General features: G+C 38.8%; 2 protein-coding genes across 5 annotated transcripts in view; both read left to right on the top strand.

Moving 5' to 3' along the window:
• Nucleotides 1-8,304, top strand: part of rapgef4a (Rap guanine nucleotide exchange factor 4a) — a 32,220-nt gene extending 23,916 nt beyond the window's left edge. The window contains exons 16-31 of one of the 2 annotated variants that reach the window (XM_032528937.1): nucleotides 356-441; nucleotides 799-877; nucleotides 974-1,124; nucleotides 1,641-1,729; nucleotides 1,873-1,903; nucleotides 2,007-2,085; nucleotides 2,779-2,925; nucleotides 5,630-5,731; nucleotides 6,079-6,203; nucleotides 6,308-6,486; nucleotides 6,585-6,675; nucleotides 6,750-6,800; nucleotides 6,994-7,081; nucleotides 7,207-7,271; nucleotides 7,377-7,431; nucleotides 7,606-8,304. In XM_032528937.1, the coding sequence (XP_032384828.1) occupies nucleotides 356-441; nucleotides 799-877; nucleotides 974-1,124; nucleotides 1,641-1,729; nucleotides 1,873-1,903; nucleotides 2,007-2,085; nucleotides 2,779-2,925; nucleotides 5,630-5,731; nucleotides 6,079-6,203; nucleotides 6,308-6,486; nucleotides 6,585-6,675; nucleotides 6,750-6,800; nucleotides 6,994-7,081; nucleotides 7,207-7,271; nucleotides 7,377-7,431; nucleotides 7,606-7,730 (1,543 nt within the window). In that variant the 3' untranslated portion in view covers nucleotides 7,731-8,304. Of the gene's footprint in view, nucleotides 1-355; nucleotides 442-798; nucleotides 878-973; nucleotides 1,125-1,640; nucleotides 1,730-1,872; nucleotides 1,904-2,006; nucleotides 2,086-2,778; nucleotides 2,926-5,629; nucleotides 5,732-6,078; nucleotides 6,204-6,307; nucleotides 6,487-6,584; nucleotides 6,676-6,749; nucleotides 6,801-6,993; nucleotides 7,082-7,206; nucleotides 7,272-7,376; nucleotides 7,432-7,605 lie in introns of those variants that run through there. The other variant, XR_004334017.1, reaches the window with a different exon arrangement.
• A 1,087-nt stretch (nucleotides 8,305-9,391) lies between these two features.
• Nucleotides 9,392-14,973, top strand: part of map3k20a (mitogen-activated protein kinase kinase kinase 20a) — a 31,513-nt gene continuing 25,931 nt past the window's right edge. The window contains exons 1-3 of one of the 3 annotated variants that reach the window (XM_032528932.1): nucleotides 9,392-9,623; nucleotides 11,180-11,361; nucleotides 13,931-14,018. In XM_032528932.1, the coding sequence (XP_032384823.1) occupies nucleotides 11,203-11,361; nucleotides 13,931-14,018 (247 nt within the window). In that variant the 5' untranslated portion in view covers nucleotides 9,392-9,623; nucleotides 11,180-11,202. Of the gene's footprint in view, nucleotides 9,624-10,769; nucleotides 11,073-11,179; nucleotides 11,362-13,930; nucleotides 14,019-14,973 lie in introns of those variants that run through there. The other 2 variants (XM_032528931.1, XM_032528933.1) reach the window with 2 other exon arrangements.

Genomic DNA, 14,973 nt, shown 5'->3' with positions numbered 1-14,973 from the left:
GGATTTCACAATTTCACAGTTATGTCGTAAACCGTTTACACTCTCAATATGCACTCTCCTTATATTGGGCAGTGACAAAAACAACCTAGACTGGATTGTGTTGATTCTCCTTCATAGAGAAGATGCCCCTACATTTTTAATTTGGCTTCTTTGACAGCTCTGAGCCCAGGCTCCCCTTACTCTTCAGCCTGGCCGAGAACCCGGTGATTGTAAATAGGATTGTTATCAAATAAAGCAATCACAGACACATGTTCAAGCAAGACAAATCAGTCAAGGACCATGGAGGTGTCACAGAGCATTAAGAGCCAGTGTTTCTTGATTAGTGAAGGGTGTGTTTTATCCTGTGTTCCTTCAGATACAAGGTCATGTCAGGGACTCCGGAGAAGATTTTGGAGCACCTTCTTGAAATGATGCGATTGGATTCTCAATTCACAGAGTCAGGTACTGCTCAGCATGCAATATTCATCATGTCAGATTAGTACATTAGTATCTAATACAATCTGTCAGAATGATAATGATTTACTGTGAAGGGTTTTCTTCTGTGCAGTATATTTATTCTCTGTGGCTCAGAGTTTCTCTCCTCTGTCCTCAGCCTGCTGCTCTGCACTGACCTGTTTGTTCTCATTTATGATTAGCCACACATCACGGAGCTGATCTAATTACTCTCGCTTGTGTGGATGCATTCGGTTTTCATTTGCCTGCAGAGGTGTAGGATCAAGGCCTGATGGTTCTGGGCACTCTTTGATCTGCTCTTACATAGGTGTTTGACATAGCCTTCTCTCTCTTTTTTTGTGACAGACTCAGCCTTAGATGACTATGTGCTCATGCATTGTGTCTTCATCCCAAACAGTCAACTATGTCCGGTGTTGATGGCCCAATATCCTTTCAGCACTATGTTACTTAATGTGGTTACATGGGAAACCCTTCCTACTCTGCTCTTCTGACAGTGTTTTGATCTTTAACTGCTGTGCACCTACCATGCCCAGGCCTCGCAGGGCTCTGAACAAGAGAAGCTGGACTATACTCTTAACAACAAGCGTAGGGTGATCCGCCTGGTGATGCAGTGGGCTGCTGTACATGGAGATCACCTGCAGGAGGAGGATTCCTCTGTGGCTTTCCTAAAGGTCAGTTTATACAGTAGATATAAGTAACATTAAGACCCCTGCAGGGGTCAACTGAGTTTCAATTGATATTTTATTTTTATATTGGTGACACACATAACACTGACTCCAAGCTTCTTAGCTACGTCTCACTGTTGCTGTCTTTACCTTGAGTTTACTACTTTGAACTTACAACCGCAAACAAACACCTGCGTCAGAGGTGTCCGGTCATAAATAGACACCAGCTAACCACACAAAGTAGAGAATTGTCCAATGATAAAAAACAGATTTATGTCAAGATTGGTTTGGAGATTCAGAATATGAATGACTCTTATTAAATGACAACATGATATGCATGCACAGTGACTGTCAATCTATTTTATATTTATTGGCTACCCTCAGCAATAAGGATGTTGACTACATTTGACATGTTTGTTCTTTGATTTGTGTCTATGATATGACTCCGGACACCATACCAAATTAAGTTACCTTTTGTTTACGAAATACTTCTTTTAATATAGAGCTTGTTGTTTTTTGCAGGAGTTTCTCATGGCTGTATCTAATGATGCCAAAGCAATTCCAGACCTCAGGGATCAATTAACAGAACTGGAGAAAAGTGTGAAGCGAAAGTAAGTGAATGAATAAATCTTAATCCTGAATCTAAATCTGTATTTATCATTTTGTACCGTAATCCTCCTGTATGTGCACATAATTGTAAACAAAATAGGCAGGTTTTCTGGGTTAAATAAAACGCTTATTTTTCATGTTTCAGCACTGAAGATGCCAGAGTTTCACGGAAAAAGGTAAGATACCGTTTTTTTTTCTTTCAAATTAAATCTTAAGTGCAGATTTCATTGTGTTGTGCAAAAATGTCACGATGCCTAAATCTGTTAAACTTTGTCACAGCACAAAGTCCTACTGCGGCAGTTTAGTATGGGGGATGAGAAGCTTCAGAAACGTCAGCCCATCAAGAGTAATGATGAAAGTGAGTAATGGACATCCCTGTCTGACATAGAATTTGTCCGAGACGCTTGATCGTAAACAGTTAATCGTTACTGCACACTGCTGTCCGTCGCTGTTACATCATATCCACTATTTAAAAAATGTATTTAGCAATGTCTTTACGTCATCAAGTCTCCATTAGATAAACACTCACGCCTGTTTGTTTTAAGTTTGGCTGCTTCCTGCCATTTACCTGCTAATGCTGATTACCATGTAAAACCACACATCCACTTTCTGTAAGCAAAAATGATTTACTTGTTTAATGTGGAAATTATTTCTGAGTAAGAGGAAATGCTTCATTGGTGTGTTTTTTGGCATCTTTTGCCTGCACAATCCCACACATGAACATGTTTTGTTTGCAAATGCTTAATCAAAGTCAGTTCTCAATGGACTTTGCTGGACATAGGAAGCTTTAACCTAGTGAATCCAAAACATTTTGGCTTATGATATCTTTAAAAAAGCAAAAACTATCCGGGGTTTCACATAAAAAGCTAAATTAGATAAACATTTATAAACATGTTTTCCCCTTGTGAATCAATCCACAACCCCTCAGATGTACCCAGTGACCCCTTAGAATTGCAATAATCCAACTGCCTCCAACTTTCCAGTACATCTTTACCACTCCTTCTTTCCGTCTTGCTGACAGTCCCGTATTTGTTCTGATTCCTGCCTCCAGTTCTGCTCAAAGTCTACTGCTGTGACCACACCTACACAACAATCCGAGTCCCTGTGGCTGCCTCAGTAAGGGAGGTCATCGGTGCTGTGGCCGACAAGCTGGGGTCAGCGGAGGACCTGCTCCTGGTCAACCTCAGTTCGACAGGAGGTGAGAGTGGTGGCAGCTACATGCTAATCAAATGATTGGAGACGGCACCAGCAGGGAGAGCCCAAGCAGGTCGATATACTAATAAATTCATGACTGATTTAGTGAGAAATTAGCTCCCTTTTGTGGACAGTAAATGGGTGCTACAGTAGGTGCTAAAGAATAACCTTTAAAGCAGCTTGGGAAAAACCTGAGCTCAGTTTTTTTCATGACATTCAGCAGGAGGCTGTTGGTGTTAGTGGCTGCTCCTAACTGTAATGATGTTCCACTGTTTCTGCCAGAAGGCTCTAATGCAGCTCTTACTCGTCCACACTTGACCTGGAATGTTCCTTATCGAAGGCAAGTAAACAGATACAGAGCTGTAGCTGCACTCTTGCTTGGAGTTTATTATCATACTGCTCATATACTGTATCTCTAACCAGTGAACTTTAGCTTTGCAAGAACAAATCAAGGCTGTCACTAGCTTTTACATACAATGTATCATGAGAGAGCTCTTGAAGGACAGATAGTACAATAGTATAACAAAATGGTATAAGTTGTTGACCAATACCATAACCATCTCTCAGATTGAAAGTCTCCGACTTCCCAACTACCTTAACCACATTGTTCAGTAATTTTAGAAATTGAAAAAGGCAGTTGCAGACAAGGAAAATAAATGTTTTGCAAAGTATTTGTACAAATAAAAAGTGGAAAGGTTTGACCTGATGATTAAGCTATATGAAAGGTTAATGCATCATCAACATTAGTATAATTCAACATGAATGAACATGGGAACATTAATGTATGTACCAAATTTCATGGTAATCCATCGAATAGTTGTCAAGACATTTCACCAGAAATGTCACCCTGCTGGTGGCGCTTTGGTTTGCCAAAGTCTGTAGAATTCATCCACTGGGAACCATGAATGTTTGTACAAAATAATTTATCCATCTAGTAGTTATTGAGATATTTTATTCTGCACCATGGTGTTGGGCAGATTGTAAGTTTGCCATGTTAGCATGGCTAAAAAAGGCGTCAGAGAGTTGTAGATCCTCTTATTGTTTTACAGATTTTATATATATATACACAATATATTATTCATTCACAAAGAAAATTGGTGGCCTTAAAAGGTCGGAATTTCCTACATTTTTTTAATTAAGGCATTAAGATCAATTTCCAAAAGATGTTTTTTATTCCTCTTTAGCATTGGTGTGTAAACTTATTCAAGCCACTGTATGTGTATATATACATATATATATATATATTTGTATATATATATATATTAAATGTAATATTATTATATAAATATATACCACCCTCCTCAATAGGCTATCTTCCATTGGCATCACTCACACTCCGTTAGACTGGTTCACATCTTACCTCTCTGGTCGCACACAGTTCATTCAACTCAAGTCCTGTGAATCCATTCCCTCCTCCGTCACTTCAGGTGTGCCCCAGGGCTCTGTTTTGGGGCCCATACTCTTCATCATTTACCTGCTTCCCCTCGGCAATATCTTCCGCAAATTTAACATTCACTTCCACTGTTACGCCGATGACACCCAGCTCTACCTCTCCACCAAACCCTCGTCCACTCTCCCGCCCACCTCCCTTACGGATTGCATCTCTGAAATAAAAATCTGGCTCACCCAAAACTTCCTCAAATTAAACAGTAATAAAACCGAGGTTCTCCTCATTGGCACCAAAGCCACTCTTTCCAAAACAGACGGTTTTTCTCTCACAATTGACAACTGCTCCGTCTCACCCTCCCCCAAGGTTAAGAGTCTGGGTGTCATCCTTGACAGCACATTATCCTTTCAACCCTATGTCAATAACATTACCCGGTCTGCCTACTTCCACCTACGTAACATCAATCGCCTCCGCCCCTCCCTTACCCCCACACTGCTGCAATTCTTGTCCACAGTCTCGTCACTTCCGTCTCGATTTTTGCAACTCTCTCCTCTTCGGTCTCGCTCACAAATCCCTCCACAAACTTCAATTGGTCCAGAATTCAGCTGCCCGCATCATAACTCGAACCCCCTCCATCCACCACATCACTCCTGTCCTCCAACAGCTCCACTGGCTCCCGGTCCAGTTCCGTATCAAATTCAAAATCCTTCTATTAGCATTCAAGGCCATCCACAACCTCGCCCCCCCATATTTGTCTGATCTCCTCCAGCGTCCCACTCCCTTCCGCTCCCTCAGATCCTCTTCCTCCATAAACCTGTCTGTCCCCCCCGCCCGTCTCACCACCATGGGGGGCAGAGCATTTAGCCGCTCTGCTCCCCGTCTCTGGAACTCACTACCCCCCCAAATCAGAAACATTGATTCATTCCCCCATTTCAAATCACAACTAAAAACACATCTGTTTATAACTGCCTATTCCACTTAAATGTCTGTTGCTCCGCCTTTTCTGTTGTATAGTATTTGTTTTGCTGTTGTATAGTTTTGTTTTTGTTTTGCTGTATAGTATTTGTTTGCTGTTTTATAGTATTTGTTTTGCTGTTGTATAGTATTTGTTTTGCTGTTGTATAGTATTTGTTTTGCTGTTGTATAGTATTTGTTTTGCTGTTGTATAGTATTTGTTTTGCTGTTCTTAATTTATGAATTCCCTGTGCGGCGTCCTTGAGTGCCATGAAAGGCGTCTTTAAATAAAATGTATTATTATTATTATTATATCTGACATAAATGTTTTTTTTAACCCTCGGTGTCGTGTTTTTTTGTTTTACAGAGAAAGTCATCTTCAAGCCCAATGATGTTTCAGTGTTCTCCACTCTTAGCATAAATGGACGGTTGTTCGCCAGCCGGAGGGATCAGTTGGATTCTTTGGTGGGTTAATCTCTAATTACACAGCACATTGTCATCATATAAAGTAGACTCACTGAGCTTTTTCACATGATATACTGTAAATTTCCATCATTTTAGTATTCAAGCAACCTATTGAATATGCAGATTTGTTATATAGATGTAAATGTTTTCATTGTAAAGTCAAACTGCAGTATTTACTTTTAGATGCAGCTTAGCTGCCTTCTTCTCATTTTATGTTCATTTTATTGTATTTTGGCCAATGTCACCAGTAGATGGTCTTTGCATTGTTGTTTTTAATAGTGCAAAACATTAATTCCTGCAGTAGATTACATGATTATCAAAAATACAAGGCTGTTATTTCTTGTTTATTAGACCCCTCTACCCAGCAGGAGGGTTCCTCCACAGGTCTGTTGGCCGGTTTTGAGTTAATGAGCTCTAAGGATGTGGCTTACCACATGACTTCCTATGACTGGGAGCTCTTTCACTGTGTACATGAGGTATGAGAGACCAGACTTGGTGGCATAACTTAAAGTTAATTTGGTTTACTTTCAGTTGATCCACTATTTTGCTCACAAAAGTGTTTTTCTTTGGTGTCCAACAGCTTGAACTCATCTACCATACATTTGGGAGGCAAAACGTCAAGAAAACCACAGTGAACCTGGACCTGTTCCTGAGGAGGTTTAATGAAATTCAGTTTTGGGTGATCACAGAGATGTGTCTGTGTTCTCAGCTCAACAAGAGGGTGCAGCTTCTGAAGAAGTTCATCAAGATTGCAGCCCAGTAAGTGGACTTTGTTTAACTGTCTATTCTGCTGTTCTTTGATTCAGCTTACAGTTTTGTTCATTCACTACTCTACTTTTTCATGTTTTCTTTTAAAGCTGCAAAGATTACAGGAATCTGAATGCCTTCTTTGCTATCATTATGGGACTGAGTAACCCAGCTGTGTGCAGATTGAGGCAGACCTGGGAGGTGGGTACCTGTCTGTGTCAAAATGATTCTTATCCTAACTGCAAGTTAACCTTTAGTGGCATCTGTTTTCACAGAAACTTCCTAACAAATTCAAGAAGTTTTATTCGGAATTTGAAAACTTCATGGTAAGTTGAAACGACTCATTTTGTACAAAGGGTCTCTATCTTTGAGTTGTTGTGTTTTCTGTCCAAAATAAGCATATCTTCCACTGTCAGCTGGTCAAGTTTGGGTTTAGCATTATCATCCTCGGATGGCACTGTGAAGGATCTCTTTAACACGGCGACGGCAGATCTCAGAACAGTGTGACTGTTTCCACAGGACCCGTCCAGGAACCACCGGGCGTACCGACTGACAGTTGCCAAGCTGGAACCTCCCATCATTCCTTTCATGCCGCTGCTAATCAAAGGTCAGAGTTATTTGATGATCCTTTATTTTGAATTCAATGTCATATTAACCTTTATGATATGGTTGTTCTGTGGTTGAATTGCTTCTTCAACAGCTTTAATCATCTCAACAATTGGTCTTTTCTAGACATGACATTCACTCATGAGGGCAACAAGACGTTTATTGACTATTTGGTCAATTTTGAGAAAATGGTGAGGCTCTGAAGATGCAGATTGGTGCAGTTGGTGTACAGCTATTTTTTCTGCTATTCAGTTAATTGCTATATCTGTTGCTGATCATTTCTCTTTGGTTTTCAGCGGATGATCGCTAACACGGTGAAGATAGTGAGATACTGTAGGAGCCAACCATTCAGTGAGTGTGCATCCCAAAAGTTTATTTCATAGCGAGAAAAATTGGGATAAAGTATCAAAATGGTTTGATAACAAATAATGCATTTCAATTAGACTCCAGTTCTTTGTTTTGGATTTTTCAGGGAATTCATTGCATTTTAACATTTTTACTTCCATCCATCACTCATTTAACCAGGTCCAGATTCACCTCTGGCTAGCAAGAACCCAGAAGTTCGGACTTATGTACGTCAACTCAACGTGATCGACAACCAAAGGACGCTATCTCAGCTCTCTCATGGACTTGAGCCCCGCAGGTCTTAAACCACTCAGGGACAGAAATGTTACACTCTGATGCTGCTTCATTTCATGACATGCGCTTGCACTGGGATGAATTTACTCCAACACAGGCAATCACATGGATGGCCTAATGACATAACTGATAATGAGAGATTCTTTCAGACGCATGACTTGGTAAGCCTTTTATTAGAGTAATTTGGGATAGTTTAACAGCAGTAATTGTTGGTGGGTGAAGTACCTCTCATAACTCTGTGCTGCACCATCATCTCCAAGTCAAACAAGAGCGACAATTTAAGGAATTAACCATTTTTGGTGGGGTATCTCATTTATCAGATTAACATTTCAGATGCAAACACTGTGTGATGCTGATGCTTTAAAAATGCAAAGTCTTGATATTCCTGATATTCAGTTGTTTCGTATCTTTTGTATCAAACAATATTTATACATATTTAAGTTTGTGAAAGTTGTATGTGTTGTAAACTGTATCAGCATGCAAAGAGTTGTTTGCCTTTTCTTTGTGTGAGCACATTTCTCTTTGGAGATACAGTAAATGTCTGAAAACCTTTTGTGTGCTGAAACAATAAATATTTTAGATGTAGTTGTGCAACGTATTGTCATTATTGTTTTATTTTGCTATTTAATTGATACATTGTTTGCAAAAATGCCATGTTAAAATAGTATAACTTTTAGTATACTATTTTAAGTATACAGGACAAGTGCTGCTCTTTCACTTTACCCACCCAGATTTTATCCTGTTGGTCTGGGGATTGAACCAGAAATCTCCCAGTCACAAGCTTGCTTCTTTAAAGGTCCCATGGCATTTTGAGTTTTTTTTAGCATTAATATGCGTTCCCCCAGCCCGCCTATGTTCCCCCAGTGGCTAGAAATTGCGTGATAGGTGTAAACTGAGCCCTGGGTATTCTGCTCTGCCTTTGAGGAAGTCAAAGCTCAGATAGGCCGATCTGGAATCTTGCCCCTTGTGAGGTCATAATAGGTAATTTCTCTGCTTTGCCCTCCCAGAGAATTTGACCCACCCATGAGAGAAAGAAATCATGTCTTTAAAACGAGCAAAGTGGCAGTTGGTCAAGGCCAAACCCCCATGCACTTCAGAACAGTACAATCCACCAATTTGAAAGTGTAGGTGTGTCTAATAAAATGGCCAGGGGGTATTTTGTAGACCTATAAAAAATTTAAACCTGTGAAGTAAACATTAAGTATGGCTTTCAAATCAATGTAGTGGGGTAAAAAGTGCAATATTCTTTTAAATATAATGTAGTAACATAATATATTCTATCTTTACTTAAGTAAAAAAACACCTCAAAAGTGTACCTATAGTGCAGTACTTGAGTGAATGTAATTAATTACTTTCCACAAATAAACAAGTTTGATATGAATGAGCAGGAGCTAGGAGTGGCAATTAAGCTCATTTGTGCATACAAAGCAACGTACAATGTACAGTAGCCTTCAAAAAGACAACAAGGGGAATATTAACACAATAAATGAACCCAATAACATGTGACAGAAGAATAAAAAGGTCCAGTGTTGTTCCATATTTAAGGGACCTATAGCATTTTAGAGTGGACCTCGACTGGTCCGCGGACCACACGTGGAGCACCACAGTCCCAGGTCGGTGTAGGAAAACAACATTGGAGGACTTTGTAGTTTGTCCCACTTTGATCCAGCTGGGGGAGCTGTTGTCATCAGGATCGTGAGTGTGAAAGAGTCCAGTCCAGTCAGTGTTGACTGCTGCTGGAAGAAGTTGTGCAACCAGTAAAACCACCGCGGAGTGAGTGAGACAGAAAAAACGTCACATGAGATTTACCGGAACTCTGAACTTCTCCGGGCGTCTTACTAAACGTTTGTAACGTGCACCGACGACAAGCTGCTCTGAAGACGAAAACTTCGCACTTAATGTCGGTATGTAAAAAAAAAAAAAAAAAGTCAAAAAGTACAAGTTAGATACAGTAGGCTATTCACAAAGTAGCCTACTGGCATCCATGTGATTAAGAACAGTCTTATGCTGATTCATAATGTACAGTTTTGATATGTGTACAGTTTTGTTTTGCGGCTGTTGGGTGTCTGACATAACACAGGGTTTATTAAGGGCTTCTGTTAAAGTGAGATGATAACAAGTACAGTCATAATAATACTGACAGTAATAGTAATAGTAATGCAGGTTATTTTCAACTCTCTTAATTGTTGAAGCTTTTACATTTTTGAATGTTGTGAAATGTTTGCAGTGCATCTTGTCTTTATAAAGCCATATAACGTTAGTCATCCAAATTATCCCAATAACCTAAGCCACACAGAGCATGATCAATAGGCTATCCAACCACGCACTGTAAGATCCTTGGTTACTATTTCAAATTGTGATATCAACATCTGGATGTGTCTGTGCTCAGATTTCACCACGCTGCTGACAGTTTGGATGTTGAATAGCTGACAGGTCAACACACTATCTGCTAGCTTTGTGTGGTTTATTTTTCATTTGATTTTGATTACAGTACCTACCTGTGGTTTGACATATGGCTATCAGGCTGTTATTGTTGCAGTGTTTGCTATTAAGTGAGAACAAGCAGGAAGGAGCGCAGGAGTGCTACCATATCCCAGTAACCCAGGCTTCTTGAGTGGACGGAAAATTGCCTACTGTGGGCTGGTCCACTGAGCAGATTGTTGTGAGGCTAAGTATAGCATACATACAAGTAAATCAGCAGAAAGCAATGGCCCCCCTTTGTGACAATGAAGGCATTTCCTGCTGGGCTGGATAGCAATCCCAATGAAGACCCAGGTAGCAGCCTTTTAACAGCTGTAATTGCTCTGCTTGAAATGGAAAACCTATGAACAATAACAGAGCTACAATTTCCGGTAATGATGGAATTATATCCTTTATAAGATGCTTTTTATGCTCTCACGGACAAACAAAATTATGTGATAATCAATCTGTGTGGACTCCCGTTTGGTAGCATTACATTTCTAACTCTGGTTTACACAAATACTCCAAGCATGGCCTTAGAGAATATGAGGTTTTCCCTATGTTTTTGTCTTGAAACAGTCAGAGAAAGTCAATTTTTTGCACTCTCTGTCTGTGGCCTTACTTGTACCGAACATTGTAGACCATGCTGGAATAGTGTGTGACTTTGGCTGCATGATCACAGCATACCAGGCATGCCATCAACCTTATACAAGCAGAGCCTGGATCCTGAGCTCATTGCTTACTGGTGCTGATGATGAGGAGGGTGTGGAAAAGAGATGGTCAGTAAATGACGGTTCTAAAACCAGGGATATCCCTATATGCAGAATCAGCCTCAGTGGCCCCTTTTTAGATCATGTTGGAGTCTCGTCTAACCTGCAGTCACACTCTCAAAGGTGGTGTTTTAGAGTAAAGCTATTCTTCAAGCATCTTACACAGCAGAAGTAAGTTTGTTTTACCTTACGGGACATTATTGAACCAGACTTCCTTCCTTCCCTCATAGTTGGTGCTGAGTGTCATTATGAGATGTCGTCTCCAAGCGCCTCCTTCGTGCAAATCAGGTTCGATGACATCCACTTCTACGAGAACTGTGGCGGCGGCAGCTTTGGGAGTGTGTACCGAGCCAGGTGGATCTCCCAGGACAAAGAGGTGGCAGTGAAGAAACTGCTCAAGATTGAAAACGAGGTAGGAGTCATAATTGCCTGGGCTTTTCATATACTTTTTAATTGTCAGTATAGTAATCATTTTAATTGCTACCCCATTTAGCCCGATGTGGTGACTTCTGTACCCAGCACTCATGGTCATTATACACCCCCTCTTTTAGAAATGTGCTATGCAAGAAACAGTATTGCCAAATGAAGGAATGTATTCGGCCCAAATTACAGCAGAGACTGTTCTTGAGATTTCTTTGAAAGCTCAGGCTCATTGTCTTACAGACAAAAAAAATCTTTTCACAGAAATTGTGTTATAGTTGTTGGCTTGTGATAGGATGTTCAGAAAGTGATTCATGGTTTCTTTTATGAAATTGTAAAAGATTACAGATATCCATTCAACTTCACTCAAGTGTTGGAGAGATGATTGTTCAGTGAAAATTATAATGTAATCCTTTCACATTGAACCAATTGTTCTAATAATTACAGTGTTTGGCTAAAATGAAATGGATTGGTTTTATCAGGTTTCTGTTCATTCTAGCAATGGTTTCACATGAATTGTTCTGGGCCAGAGTATGTTATATTCATTTATTACACAGCTCTGTTGAATTCTCAATTCTGATTGGTCAAATACTGCTTTCTATCGTCCACTGCTGTGAATAACAGACCGTTGCTATGGACGCAGTTCTGATCATCATCTTTAAGTCAATAAAATCATTTTAAAATCAATATTTTAATAATTGATTTCTTTCTATTGTGGGCTGCACAATATGTCTTTTTTTATTGTTGTTGCAATATGAACTTGCGCAATAAACACATCGCGAAAGGCTGCCACATATCCCAAAAGACACCATAGCGATTTTGCACAGATTACGAGTCAGGTTTCATAAGTAAAAAAAACTAAGTTTATTATAGTTTTTTATTAAAGGTCTTGGAGGATGGTGGAAATAAATCTGCTATTTAACCTCAAATGCAGTAATATATAAATACTTTAAGTCAAATAAAACAATAAATAAAAACATCTGCCTGTTATGGCACGCTTTATTGAGAATCCGTGTTATATAAATTGTTCATAGTTGAAAGAGAGTATTAGTATTAAAACTAGCCTATTTTAATAAAATTTTAAATTCAACGTGTAATTTCATCAATAAAAGAATGTTATAAATTACTTTTTTTTATTTTTTTTTAAATTCAACAACATTTTCTGTAATTTTGCAGAATACTGAATACAGCTGCAAGGCAGAACTAAATACACTTTAATATCTGTTTATTGCAAATAATATTGTTATCGCGATATTCAACAGTGTAGATGTCACATTTTTGATTTCAAAGCTTTGGCTGAACTTTTACATCACTACACAGCAGTTAGAACACTAAAGTCAACCAACCACTTGCTTCCGGATGTCCCAAAAGCTAGGCTTAACGTAGAGGGGATCGAGTTTTTGCGGTGAGTGTTTCCATCCTCTGGAATAACCTTCCGTTGTATATTCGAGAGGCGCAGACTATATATACTTTTAAGACACAATTTTTACTCTGGCCTTTGGTCCTAGCTGAGTGGGTGTCAAATGTCTTTTAATGTGTTTTGTTTCATATTATTTGTAACTATGTATTTTTACGTAATAATTATGTATTTGATAGTCTGTCTTTTTCGGCACTTTGGTCAACCACAGTTGTTTAAATGTGTTATATAAATACGTTTGAAATTGACATTGCAATAACAATATCGCATATTGCATATTTTCCTCATATCATATAGTCCTATTAGTTGTCGTGTAATAAGCAGGGTTAATGTAAAGCGAGCAGGTCATTATTGCAAAGGAAATCCATTCAGAGTGATTTAAGACCCCTTCATCACCCTTCAATTCGAAATAATGACTTGCTGTGCAGATATAACAATCTGAGGAATGCTGTAATTCATCAATCAGAATCTAGTATTCAACAAAGATGTGTAATAAATCAATATAACACACTAGAACATACATGTATATATACTTTTTGCCCCATGCTAGCAACATGGCTCTGTTGGACGGTCCACTACTTTGGATTTTCATGAAATTTTATACAGACATGTACAGTCCAAGTGGATGCATATTACTGACTTTGGTGATCCCCTGACTTTTTCTCTAGCGTCATCATGAAGTTGACATTTGTGTTTTTTTGTGAAATGTCTCAACAACTATAAGATAGATTAATTGTTGTATGTATGTAAAAAATGTAATTTGGTAAAACATTAACTTTTCATCCAGTGGCATCATCATGTCCGAATTTCACTAAGTCCAGTACTTTGGTTCATGAGCAAATAACTACAAAACTAATGCCATGCCAAACAGCCCCAGCTGTACTTTGTCTACCAAACGCTAACATGCTACACTGAAATGGTAAATGTGGTAAACATTTACCCTCCTTAGCATTAGCATGTTAACATTCTTATTGTGAGCACGTTAGCATGCTGACATTAGCATTTAGATCAAAGCACTGCTGTGCGTTAGCATGGCTGCAGACACTTGCTTCTTTAGACATTGATATAATGACGTTCATACATTTGCATGTCAACCTCCATCAGCGTGAAAAAGTTGTTTTCCTCTTGTCTGTCTGTTGTTTAGGCTGAAATTCTCAGTGTCCTCAGCCACCGTAACATCATCCAATTTTATGGCGCGATTGTTGAAGCTCCCAACTATGGAATCGTCACCGGTAAGATTTTTTAAATCTAAAGCCTTCATATTGATTGTGTCATAAATACAGTATGTCTCAATAATAATCAGTGTACAACAGAGTTGCCGGGCTGCAAAACGCAGCAGCAGCTGAATCTGTTTGCATCAGTTGCAGTTTGCTCAACACTGAATGGTGCAGCGGTTTCTATGGAAGCAGAAGTGAATGCCAGAGGGTTCAGGAAGTGCACACATTGATACCGTAATTGTGTGCCCCTTTTTTGTGTATTCAACTTATAGGCTGAGAAGAATACAGCTCATGTGGCAAGGGGCCCTCAATGCCTCTGCACAAACTTTCACTTTATTGTGGAGATGTTATTTAAGTTTGTTCTGCTGGTGTTTTGTTTGTCCAATTGTTATAGCGCTGATCTCCCCTTGTTCTTCTGCATTTGGATTTAAGACAATCAACTGGCTTCTTTTGTCATCCTGCGCTTTTGCTTCGGGCAGAGTTTCTTAATTTGCCGTTTTTTAAGTTTGGTCTATCTCAGTGTTGTTATGCTGTATTGATGATGATGCTCCATATAATAACAATATTATTATGGTTCTTCTTCTCTTCTTCTTCTTCTTATTTATTATTATTATTATTATTATTATTATTATTATTATACATTATATTATTATTAATTCAACATAATCAATTCAATATGGCACCTTTTACAGAACAAAGTCACAACGTGCTTTACAAGAGTGAAATTGTTCAAAATAAGACCAAAAAACTGTAAAAAACAACAAACAATAAAAATAGGAAAATATATAAATTGAAATAAAAATAAAACAGTAAATAAAACTTCAAACAAACTAAATTACAAACAAATCACAGGTTACTTTTAATTAAGTACAGCATAGTGTTATAAAGGCTGTGAAATGACAATTATGATTATGATTAATCGGTCAATTTTTGTTTTGATATTTTGTTAATTTTTTGTCTGTAAGATGTC

Source organism: Etheostoma spectabile, chromosome 11, assembly GCF_008692095.1.
Source record: "Etheostoma spectabile isolate EspeVRDwgs_2016 chromosome 11, UIUC_Espe_1.0, whole genome shotgun sequence".
NCBI lineage: Eukaryota > Metazoa > Chordata > Actinopteri > Perciformes > Percidae > Etheostoma > Etheostoma spectabile.
The sequence above is the reverse complement of the archived record's forward strand: the minus strand, read 5'-3'. Positions and strand labels throughout refer to the sequence as shown.